General features: G+C 43.3%; 2 protein-coding genes across 4 annotated transcripts in view; one reads left to right on the top strand and one right to left on the bottom strand.

The window, feature by feature from the left end:
- Positions 1 to 9,444, bottom strand: part of Gpr137c (G protein-coupled receptor 137C) — an 88,994-nt gene extending 79,550 nt beyond the window's left edge. The window contains exon 1 of the mRNA XM_004649187.2: positions 8,995 to 9,444. Within this exon, the coding sequence (XP_004649244.1) occupies positions 8,995 to 9,444 (450 nt within the window). The remainder of the gene's footprint in view (positions 1 to 8,994) is intronic.
- A 699-nt stretch (positions 9,445 to 10,143) lies between these two features.
- Positions 10,144 to 12,672, top strand: part of Txndc16 (thioredoxin domain containing 16) — an 84,971-nt gene continuing 82,442 nt past the window's right edge. The window contains exons 1-2 of one of the 3 annotated variants that reach the window (XM_045155074.1): positions 10,626 to 10,668; positions 11,101 to 11,173. The gene's annotated coding sequence lies outside the window, so the exon portion shown is untranslated. The other 2 variants (XM_004649186.2, XM_045155075.1) reach the window with 2 other exon arrangements.

The following is a 12,672-nucleotide window of genomic DNA, read 5'->3' as shown; positions in this document are numbered from 1 at the left end:
AGCCATATACCTAACAAATATTTCCTTTTTAAAAAATTTATTATTTATTTATTTGAGAGGGGATGGATAGACAGAGAGGAAGAGAATGGGTGCACCAGGGCCTTTAGCCACTGGAATGAACTCCAGATACATGCGCTACCATGTGCATCTGGCTTATGTGGGTACTGGGGATTGAATGTGAGTCCTTAGGCTTCGCAGGCAAGTGCCTTAACTGCTAAGTCATTATTCCAGCCCCAAATATTTTCTTTTAATTAAACTTTTATACTATACTAATTCAATCTTTCAAGATTGTTTTGCTTTGCTTTCTTTTTTGAGAGGTTCTTTCTATGGAGTCCAGGCTGGCTTTGAACTCGAGAGCCTCCTTACTCAGCCTCCTGAGTGTTGAGATTATAGGTGCACATCTTTATTCTTGGCTTCTTGTATATTGTCATTTCTTTCCATAGCTTGAAAAGTTACATATTTATATCATTTGAAAAGTATTTTCAGGGATAGACATATGGCTCAGCTGTTAAAGGCACTTGTTTGCAAAGCCTGATAGCCTAGGTTCAATTCCCTAGTACCCACATAAAGCCAGTTACACAAAGTAGTACATGTATCTGGGGTTCATCTGCAGTGCAGAAGGCCCCAGCTCATCCAACTCATTCTCTGCCTGCCTCTTTATCTCTCCCTCTCAAATTAACAAAAACCTTTCTAGAAAGAATATCGAAGGTTTAATATGTTTATACTCCTCTCAATCACCCCAGGACCTTATAATCTCATTCCCAAAACACCCTGATTTATATATGCTATTGCACAGGGCTCGGGTTCTCTTTTTTCCATTTTTAAATATTAGAAAATCTTTCACACATTCATTGTGTTTACATTTACTTACATATGTAGCTTTTTTTTTTTTTTTTTTTTTTTGCTCACTAGTTTTTTCCTGCATTTTAGAACTTCTTTTAACCTATGTCCTTTAGGATATCCTTCAATCGGGATCACACAGTGAACATTTTTATCTCCACATGCTTTTATTTTACAACTACTATTGTTTCATTGTGGATGGACTTTTAGGTACCTGTTTTATTTTTTGTCAGTAGTACCATTTGTTTGACTTGTTAAAAATATTTTAACATTGTTTTAAACTTTTATTCTAATGATTTTTTTTGTTTGTTTGCTTTTCTAAGTAGAGTCTTGCTGTAGCCCAAGCTGGCCTAGAATTCACTATGTAGTCTCAGGCTGGCCTTGAACTCACAGTGATTCTCCTACCTCTGCCTCTTGAGTGCCAGGATTAAAGGCGTGTGGCACCAAGCCTGGTCTAATTAGAATTTTAAGCTTTTGAATTTGACTGAACTATCAGTCATTAGCTCTTTAAATTTTTCTGAAATTTCAATTTTATACACACACACAAAATATCTGGCCATTATATCCTCATTTTCTCTTAACTATTTGTTCATATATTTTACCTATTTCTTTGAGCTACATTGGGTAATTTTTTTTCCCTCCCTAACCATGTAACATCACAGAACTTGTGAAGTTATGTGAACTCTATCTTCAAACTTGTGTGAGAACAGCTTGTTATGAATTCCCTTGGAAGGGTCCCAATAATTTGTACTCCCCACTTTCACTTATATCCAAGGCAAAGACAGGCATGAATCCCACTATTAACCTCTGAGGACCTCTTTATATTCTGGATTGATTCATTCAAAGTGTACACTGTGAGGGTTTGGGCTTTATGCTGTAGGGGTGTGAGGTCTCCAGACCTCACCACAAGATATAGCCCTTAATGTTACCTCTTGGTTCTCTCAACATATAAAATTAAAATACAGGCTGTGAGCAACTAAGGAGTAGTTAATAACTACTCCCGTCCCTAAGAGAAACACCTTTGTGGCATTTTATCATTCTAAACCCCTCTCTTTTTATGGTTTCTGGCCTCAAGTAGTGTCTTTACAAGATTCAATCATGCATTGAAAAAATATTCCTCTCTGCACCACTACTAGGAAATACTCTGAAGCTTGGGTGAGTCAGATGGCTCTGGCTTCTACTTTAAACTAGGGGTCAAGGGTCAAATGCTGATATGATGGGTTAAGAAAGGGACTGCTAGACGATGGGAAAGATATACAAATATGAAAGTATTAAAACATGCATTAGAGAAGTATCAAATTATAAACTAAGAAGTAATGGTATCCAGAGATGTTCAGGATCTAGGAAGATTTCTTGGTAAGATTTGACAGCATTGGAGCTATACAGTAGCTTCACATCTGATACATATTAGCCATGTAACACTGGACAAATGACACCCCTTTCCTATCTAATAAGATGAAGATGTTACAAAATGCTTTGAAGATATTGAACCCATAAAATGTAAGGCATTATAATCATGTCTTCTGTGCTATGTAAGTATCTGAAATTCTGGTCTTACAGATAGTATTAGGAAAACCAGGATCAAGTTAGTGGATAAAATGAAATTTAGTACTCAGATAAGAGCAGTTGGGGGCCCTTGCTTGCCATGCCTGATGTCCCAGGTTCAATTCCCCAGTACCCACCTGAAGGCATATGCCCAAAATGGCACGTGCATTTGGAGTTTATTTGCAGTGGCAGGAAGCCCTGGTGTAGCCAACTCTGTCTACTTTTCTCCTCTCCCAAATAAATAAAAAATTTAAAAAGAAGTTTATAATCACTTACAAAGAAAAGTCAAACCATTTCCAGTACATAGTAACTAACTTGTGAAGTAGACATTTTAGACCTTTCTGTTTACAATTCATTGAAACCAACCGAGAACAGCTCTAACGATTATGAACCACTTGCCATGATATGAAAATAGTTAAGCAAAACTCTTAAAGCAGCTTTTGTTAATGAGGTTTTACATAATAATCAAAATGAATTTTAGTCTAATTAAACCAAGCTACTCTAAAAGAGTATTAGCATTTACAGCATGTGGTATCATTTTTCTTTACATGTGTGTATGCATATTTGTACGAGTGTGTTCACATGTATGTGAAGACCAGAGACTGATACTGGGTGCCTTCCTCAGTTGCTCTCTATCTTATTTATCTTTGAGACAAGGTCTGCACTAAACCCAGAGCTCACAGATTTGGTTACACAAGGTAGTCAGAAAGTCCTGGGGATCCTGTTATCTCTACTTTCTCCAGTGCAGTGATGACAGGCATGTGCTGGCATATCTGGATTGTACATGAGTGCTAGGGATCTGAACTCAGGTTTTCATGCTTGCATGGCAAGCACTTTACCCATTGAACCATCTCCACAGCCCCACATGTGGAATCTTTAAGGCAGAAAATATAGTAATTATGGATTCTGTAAGTAATTTACCTCAAATTCTCATCAAAATAAAGTTAACTGGACACATCAGATGAATATTTTCTAGGTTATTTATTTATTTTTTTCAAGGTAGGGTCTCATTCTAGCCCAGGTTGACCTGGAATTTACTCTGTAGTCCAAGGTTGGCTTTGAACTCACAGTAATTCACCTAACCTCTGCCTCCATGTCCTGGGATTAAAGGTGTGTGCCACCATGCCCAGCTTTTTCTAGGTTTTGAGTTGTGTATCATGCCTGAGGTTTTCTAGGTTTTGACTTTTGTATCATCATTTAATAATATAGTCACTATTATGCTAGTTGCTGTGTGACAAAAATACAGTAAAAGAACTTATCTTCAAGTATATTTTTGTAGGACACAGAATAAAACTAACAGGCCTATAAGCAAAAATTACATTTAAAGTGTCATCAAGATTTGGAAGAGTATTGGGTGTGGTGACACAGCCTTTAATCCCAGGTCTTTGGGAGGCAGAGGTAGGAGGATTGCTTTGAGTTTGAGGCCAGCCTGAGACTACAGTGTGAATTCCAGATCAGCCTGGGCTAGAGCGAGACCCTGCCCTGAAAAAAAGAAAAAAAAAAAATTAGTTTGTATGTCCTTTAAAAAACCAGATTTGGAAGAGCACAGCTACTGGCAGGGGCAATAAATCATCCACAAAAGAGTGTTTAAAATTTTAAATTTAACTTTCCTAGATGTTCTGGAATTGTGATTAAGTCCCTGCACTTTATTCTGATTAAACAACTGGTATTTAAATTAGAAAATAGCATGAAAGGATGTCAAGATGAGCCTCAAAGATTAAGCCTGTGATTTTGGCATTCATCATAATGGTCCAAAGACGTACACACACTCTCATGCTCCGTTCCTTTACACATTCTAATGGCGGCCTGCACTAGTTATGAGATAATCTGTTCTACAGACTTAAATCTTCTCAGTGAAAATATATGACCACAAAACTTTGGTAAATTTCAAGTTATACCAATTCTGCCCCCCAAAATTAAGTCTATATTTTTACATTAGTGTACAGTTTTTTTTTCTTCCAACAGTCTGCTTCCAGAAGGCTAATAATGAGAAACTGAAAAGCCTATTTGTTTTAGAAAGGACTATCTTTTCAAAAATATATTTTTATCTTTTTATTTATTTGAGAGAGAAAGAGAGAGAATATGAGAATGAATATGAATGGGTGTGCCAGGGCCTCCAGCCACTGCAAAGGAACTCTAGAGGCATGTGCCATTTTGTGCATTTGGCTTATGTGGGTCCTGGGGAGTCAAATCAAAGTCCTTTGGCTTTGCAGGCAAATGCCTTGCTTGCTAAACCATCTCTCCATCCCAGGACTACTTCTTTTTTTTTACTTTTTTTTTTTGGTTTGTTTTTGTTTTTTTGAGGTAGGGTCTCACTCTAGCGCAGGCTGACCTGGAATTCACTATGGAGTCTCAGGTGGAACTCATGGTGATCCTCCTACCTCTGCCTCCCAAGTGCTGGGATTAAAGCCATGTGCCGCCACAACCGGCCCAGGACTACTTCTTATGTCAATCCCATTCAAGGGTAGTCACGAAAAGAAAGAGTGGTTTAGTGTTAAGCTTTCCAAAAACCTGCATTTTGGAAGACCCATTTTAAAACTGTTTTCAAAGTAGTAATAGCTGCTCTCTATATTTTTATATACATAAATGACTCCCTGCAACTAAATTGTTAAAGTTGGAAGTCTTGAGCTGGCGAGGTGGCTTAGCAGTTAAGACACTTGCCTGTGAAGCATAAAGACCCAGGTTTGAATCCCCAGTACCTGTGTAAGCCTGATGCGCATTGTGGCACATGCATCTGGTGTTTGTTTGCAGTGGTTAAAGGCCCTGGAGCACCCATTCATTCTCTCTCTCCCCCCTCTTTCTAAAGAAAAAGAAAAAGAAAAAGAAAAAAAATAAAGTTAGGAGTCTTAGAAATGGACATAAATGTTTTAGGTCAAAAGTGAGATGTGGGCTGGAGAGATGGCTTAGCAGTTAAGGTGCTTTCCCATGAAGCCTAAGGACCCAGTTCAATTTCCCAAAACCCCTGCAAGCCAGATGCACAAGGTCGCACATGCATCTGGAGTTTGTTTGCAGTGGGTAGAGGCCCTAGTGCCCCCATTTTCTCTCAATATTCAAAGAGTAAAATGGAATTAGGATTAAGAAAGCAAATATTAGCTTTGTATTTGTCAACAAATAGACTTCCCTTGTCACTCTGCTACAGTCTAAAGAACTCTCACACTGGGTATTATGGCACATGCTTCATGCTTGTAACTCTTTCACTTGGTTAGCTGAGGCAGGAGGATTGGGAAATTGAGGCCAACCTGGGCTATACAGACAGCCTGTCTCAAAAAACCTACAAAAAATTCACACACAGTTATTGCTGCTTGGTTCTTTAGTGTAACCCAGGCTCACCTGGAACTTAAGATCTTCTTGCCTCTGTCACTTGTGTGCCAGGACTTCAGGGATGTGCTATCACAACTGGCTTTCAAATATGTTTCCTTTTGAGATAGGGTCTTACTGGGTAGCCCAGGCTGGTCTAAAACTCATAGCAATTCTCCTGCCTTGGCCTCATGAGTGCTGAGATTAGAGGAATGTGCCATCACATCAAGGCTTTAAATTCAGACACCTATGAGCTTTTTTCTTTCTTTTAAAAAAATTCTTGTTTCTTTTTTTTGAGAGTGATAGAGATGGGGGGGGGGAGAGAATGAATAAATATGGGCACACCAGGGCCTCCAGCCTCTGCAAATAAACTCCATGCTACCCTGTACATCTGGCTTACATGAGTACTGGGAAATCGAGCCTCGAATTGGGGTCCTTAAGCTTCACAGGCAAGCGCTTAACTGCTAAGCCACCTCTCCAGGGCCCCATATGAGATTTTCTTAATGAAATGAGAAACAAATTCAGGTTAACATGTCTTTTTTAGCAGGTTTTCAAAAATGTTTAAAATGAGGATTCTATTGTTACATGTCCAACTTTTTAAGTTTGATTAAAGACAAGAATAGACAACTCACTTTTTTTTAGCAGACACTGTAAGAGAAAAAAAAAAACTTTAGTCCAGTTTTTCTTTTGCAAATTCTGTTTTCTAGGCTAATAAAGTTTAATTTTTTTTATTACAGTACATCACATGGACAAAAGATTCATTTAAAAGGAAAACTCTCAGAGTTTAAATTCTTCCTTATGGGCTGGAGAGATGGCTTAGCAGTTAAGCGCTTGCCTGTGAAGCTTAAGGACCCCGGTTGGAGGCTCAATTCCCCAGGACCCATGCTAGCCAGATGTACAAGGGGGGTGCACGCATCTGGAGTTTGTCTGCAGTGGCTGGAGGCCCTGGCACATCCATTCTTTCTCTCTCTCTCTCTCTCTCTCCCCCCCCCCCTTTCTCGCTCTCTCACTCTCAAATAAATAAAAATAATAAAACAAAAAATTCTTCCTTACTACTTAGAATGTTAACAATCAAAAGTGTGAAAACCCAGTCTGGAAGATGTAGGTAAGAGTGCTTGGCACACAAGCATGAGGGCCTGATTCACTGAGTTCAAGTTCCCCAGGATCCACGTAAACAGCTGGGCATGGCTACACACACCTATTACCCTAATCCAGTGGTGGGCAAAAACCAGATAATCACTGGGGCTAACTGGTCAGCCAATCCGGGTTGGGAAAAAGACTCCATCCACCTCAAGGAACCATGTGGATGAGTGATAAAGGACACCCAGTGTTGCTCTTTCCCTCTGCACATGTGCTCAAGGGGCAAGGGCATCTGGACACACACACAATCTAGATATGTGTATTTTATGTCACAGAAACACACTTTTAAAATTTTGAGCTTAAACAGAAATGAAGTTTTTCTATTATAAGGTTTGGCCACTTAATTTACCTTAGAGTGAGAGGTATAGGATACAAATGAACCTTATGGAGCAGCAGAAATGTTTGATATCTTATTCAGGGTGGTGGTTATATATAATTTTAATCTAGTCATATGTTTAAGATTGTACACTTTATGATAATACATTACATCTTAGGTAAAATGTGATTAGCTTCATGAGCTCCCTAACAACTATTTTACAGTGAATAATTACTATAGTTTTGTGAGTCAAGATTTATAGCAGAACATACTCCCAGCATGTAGACTACTAGTTACTTTCTGGTAAATTAACTGCATCTAAAGCTAAAGAAAGGCTATAGTGATAAGAAATTACTAATATTCTATCAGAAATGGTGGCAGGAAGAACCAATATATCATTTTACATATAAAGAAATGTTATAATGGCTTGATAAAGTGGATAATCAGAACATTCTCAAGTAAGTAGCATGACTATGATTACTCATGCTTTTAAGGTTTGGATTTTTGTCATTGAATTGTTTGAACTTCCAAAGAATGAAGAAAAAAAAAAAAGAAATAAAGTTTAGCTTCGTTACTTAGCTGTTGTTGTAGTGTGCTAACTAGCTGAAGTTATGACCATGTGATTTTTAAAACGATGCATCTGTTTCTTATTTATTAAGGGGGGGGGGAGAGTTGGTTTGTGCGGGAAATATAAACACAATCTGACTCAACTATTTTTTACTTTTCTTCCAAACTATGCTTAATTCTTATCACCTCCAGAAGCTGTTGAGAGGATTAGCTGCATAGACCAATATTGTTCTATATTAGTCAGTATTAAGCATATGATGTCACCTTGTTTCTTCTCTTCCTGTCAAGCTCTTCTTTTGAGGGAAAGTGGGGCCTTTGGGGAGCAAGTCTTAAAATACCGTGGTTTAAATATCACTAGCGGGTAAACGAGTGACAACCTTACAGTCCAAACCTGTCTGAAATGGGTCAAATACCTCAGCGCTGCAGAACAATGCAATCCAACCAGCAATCCCCCATAAAAGAGAAAGGGGGTGTGATTAGATTTCAGCTATTAAGCAACTTACTGCAAAAAACAGTTCGGCGGATTGTTTCTGCAATAGGCATAGGTTAAGCTAGTCTTCCCCTACCCTCTCTGTCTTAATTAGCTCCCCGCAAAGACTATGTGATCAGAGAGGTAGGGTACATGGCCAAAACATGATCAACTGGGGCAAACACTAAGGGCTTTAGGGAGATCCTTGTACTGTCCCGCAGCATCGGTTATTGATCGTTCACCTTGCTGGGGAACGATCGAACGGGAATTTGTGCGAGGCATTATCGAGCCACAGGCAAGGAGATGCAGGAGGGAATATAAGCTTCTAATAAAAGAAACGCAGCAACAATAGCGGAGGCACAGCTCTGCCTGGTGACGTAATGGCTGGCGGCGGTCCAGCTCCAGCAGAGCTGCCGCTACCTCAGCACCCAACCTCCCCTCCACTCGGTCCAGCTTGGGCAGAGCGAACGGGGCTGTTACTTCTTGCGATGCCACTTTGTGGGGGCCACCCAACACCTTACCTAAGAGAGCCGGAAGGGGGGGTACACACTGAACAAAGAGGTTGTCCCGCTGTTCTAAGTGTTTTACGCATCCATACTCTCCCCCATGCCCGCTCCCCAATCATCCAATCCCTTAGCATGCTTAAGTTGAGGGAGAAAACAGCGGTGCGCCTCAGTTTCCCGGGGATGCTCTACTCCGTCCTGTCCCTCCCGGGAGGGAGTTGATCAGGGCGCACCCTCCCGTCCTTCTTCCCCCCCGCCCCCGGGGAGGGAGGCAGGGGTCTCCCCGCAAGGCCCACCGCCGGCCCCTCCCGCCTTACCTCGGCCAGGTAGAGGTTGAGGAGACAGAGCGTGGAGAACTGCAGACAAGAGGGGAAGCAGTAGAGCAGCCAGTGGGGGAAGAAGTGCAGGTGAGCGGGCGGCCGGAGCAGGGGCAGCGAGCCGCTGAGCGAGAAGGCGGCGGAGAAGAGCGTGGTCCGGAGCGCAGCCCACGCGAGACACAGGAAGAGGCAGAGGCTCTGGTAACTGAGCCGCCGCTCGCGGAACAGGAGCAGCCGCCACAGCTGCAGGTAGGCGAAGGCGAAGAGCGCGGCGTAGAGCGCGGCGTGCAGGATGCTCAGCGCCAGCTGCACCGAGCCGGGCACCGCGGCGCCGGACACAGCCACGGAGCCCCCGCCGCCGTCGCCGCCTTCACCTCCTCCACCGCCGCCCGGCGTCGAGGGTTCGCGGCCCGCCGTGGGCACGGCCGGACCCGGCACCGACACCCTCATGAAAGAAACGTGAGACGGGCGAGCGCGCGCGCGCGGGAAGGCAAGGGTCGGACCTCAGGGGCGCCGTCGAGGGGGAGATGGAGTGTGCCCTGACCCCCCCCACCCACCAACCCCAGGAAGCGCCGTGACAGGACCCGGCGCCCCGCGTGCAGCAGCCGCCGCCGCTCCCCACCGACCCCGCCTCCTCCGTCCTCCCTTTTCTCCTCCTCCTCCCACCCCACCCCCCCCCAACCACCACCACCACCCCGGGGGGTCTCGGCTCCTCCTGCTGCGGCTCTGCTCCGTAGCAAGCAAAAAAACAACTCTCGGCTGGAGACAATCAGCTGAGAAAGCCGAGCATTTGAGGCGCTCGCTCCGCACCGTGGGCTGCCAGCGATTGGTCCAGGCGGGCACGCCCCCTGAGCGCCGCGCTCGGAAGGCCACGGGCCGCCGCACGCGTCACTCCAGGATGCTGAGCTCTGATTGGATGCCTGCTTTCCCCTCGTCCTCCCCCTGCTTTTTTCTCCACCCACACTGCTGATTGGCCCGGCAACTGCACGGCCGGCTCGCGCCGGCGGGAGGACTTGCTGGTCGGCTGTCACCTGGGGCGGCTCTCGCTCCGCCCCCTGAGCTTTCCATTGGTTGAAGAGTCCCTTACGTAAGGAGCACGAGGCGGGGGAGGAGTCCAGGGTTTTTTTTTTTTTTGGCCCGGGCCCCCCCCCCCCCCCCCCAGTCTGCGCCGGGGGTGGTGGCGGCCTTGGGGACGCGGATCTCTCACAGGTAGGCATTGCCGCTGGGCGGCTGCGGGAGGACCGTCCTCTAGATCCTCCCAGGTCTCGGGTGACGGGAACTGGTGGCCCGGGCCGCTTCAGTGGCTCTCCACCGGTGAGGCACGCAGCTCGGGGCAGGTAGGTGGCATTGCGGGTCCTTGGGGGATGTGGCTTCTGCCTGCAGGAATGCACATTCGGACCCGGCGGGCTTTCCTCCAGCAAGGCCTGCCCGTGGAGCTCCGGACTGGGATGTGTGTGGCACACCCGAGGGACACCGACCAGCCCTCACCTGGATCCTGCTGAGAGGCTTTTTTTCTTTTTTTGTTGTTGTTTTTGTTTGCTTATCTTTTCTTGGCGTGAGCAGTGAAGGAACCGTCGAGGCACGGTGATTGAACGAAGACCCTTCCCCCTCGCTTGAGAAATGTCCCTGAAGTACAGGTGGTAGGTAGGATGGATGTCGTAGCGATCTGCAGGGGTAAGGTGGTTCTTTGAAATTTACAATTTGGAGAGATGCTCTGGGCACACATTGGTGGGGAGGGTAGAGCGCAGAGTAACAGATTTGGAGCTGAAGAAAGAATAGTCAGTACTCAAAGTCCTCTTGTGATAGATTTGTATGTATGAGTTTATGTCGTCATCCCTGCTTGGGACTGAGATACAAAATAGATACTATGTTACTGTTTTAAAGAAGTGAGACACAAAATATATACTAGCGTATATTGGCCTTCTTTTTTGCATTCGATAATAAAATGAGCAGAGTAGTGCAATCAAGAGGAATTCAAGTGCTGTCAGAATGAACAGCGCACTACATGTATTCAGTACCCTTGTGGAAAAACATTACTACTTTTGCTGGAGCATCCAAGATCCAGTCTTTCCTAACTCAATATCCTTTGTCCTCTGCTTTGTCTAGAAAGTGTGTAGCCTTCTCCCACAAGTACAACTGGGTTGCATAGCGATTTCAAGCCTGTTTTGTACTCCAGATGGTAGGTCAGTAGTTTAGCAGACTCCTCATATTGTTGCTATTTGCATTCTTTCTAGGTATGCTGATGAACTGGTGGATGTCCTGACACTGTTATAGACATCCTCAGCTAAGCATTTAGTCCAGCAGATTTATTAGGATGCCATTTACTGTAAGAAACTAATAGACCTATCACAATATTAATCCTTTGGGAAAAGCCCAAGTTTATTACAATTTAACAATGTTGCCTCATGGGTTCTTAGTGAATGTGTGCTGAGGGCAATACACAGCCCTCCTCATATAAGAGGACGGAGTGCCCCTCACAGTAGTAAGGTCATTGGTTGCAGTTACATACTTAAGGACATAAATTAAGCATAAAATCTGATTTGTTTGTCTGACCTATGTTTGTACATTTTACATAATTAATGAGATGCAAATTTTAGGTCATAAATAGTTAACAAAATTTCATTTTTCTCCTATATTCTGTGCTCAAAGTGAAGGTAGACAAAATGTGGATAATATCCACACTAACTTTCGTTCTTTATAAGATTGCCCACATCCCTGCTCCCCAGCCTCTTTTTTTTTTTTTTTTTTTTTTTTTTTGGTGGGATAAGCATTCAGGGTGCAGATAGAAGAATCCCTCCCTCCCCGGCCTATTTGGAAGAGCTCTAATGTGGTGAGATATTGACTCCCTGTACCTCCTTTGGATCTTAAATAGTCAACCATATTAAGATATAATCTACATTTAAAACATTTTTTTTGTTCATTTTTCATTTATTTATTTGAGAGCAACAGACACAGAGAGAAAGGCAGATATATGTATAGAGAGAATTGGCGCGCCAGGGCCCCCAGCCACTGCAAACAAACTCCAGATGCGTGCGCCCCCTTGTGCATCTGGCTAACGTGGGTCCTGGGGCATCAAGCCTTGAACCAGGGTCCTTATGCTTCACAGGCAAGCGCTTAATCACTAAGCCATCTCTCCAGCTCCTAATCTACATTTTATTTGAGGCTGTTTCAGTGAGCAGGTTCTGTTCTCTACTAATAAGTTAAAATGTAAATAAACTAATTCTGAACAGAATGTTCCTGTTACAGGAACTTGGTCAACATTGTATAGCTTATTTGTTGCAAGATAAGGAGTGCCTCTTTTCCCAGAGAATGGTATGAGTAGATAATTGATATAATTTAATAGTTACAGCTGCTAGCTTCCTCTGTTCCTTAACATGGAAAGCCATGAAGTTTTGTGGCTATACCTAACTCATGTTATCCAGAAGTATAATTTCAACGTGTATAGAGAACTAGAAACATTTGGACAGTCTAGCCTTTATATCAACTAGTTTGATATTTTTGATAAACATAACAAGAATGACTTATGAAAAAAGGAAAATAAGCATCAAGTTACAAACCCCACTTTTAAAATTATTAGAACCAGTCAGGCATGGTGGGCACATGCATTCTAGAGGCTGAAACAGTGGATTGCTATGAGTTTGAGGTCAGCTTGGGCTATAAAGTGAGTTTAAAGCTAGT

The sequence above is a fragment of the Jaculus jaculus genome, chromosome 7, assembly GCF_020740685.1.
Source record: "Jaculus jaculus isolate mJacJac1 chromosome 7, mJacJac1.mat.Y.cur, whole genome shotgun sequence".
In the NCBI taxonomy this organism is placed as follows: domain Eukaryota; kingdom Metazoa; phylum Chordata; class Mammalia; order Rodentia; family Dipodidae; genus Jaculus; species Jaculus jaculus.
Note: the sequence above shows the minus strand (reverse complement) of the source record. Positions and strands in the feature narration are given on the sequence as shown.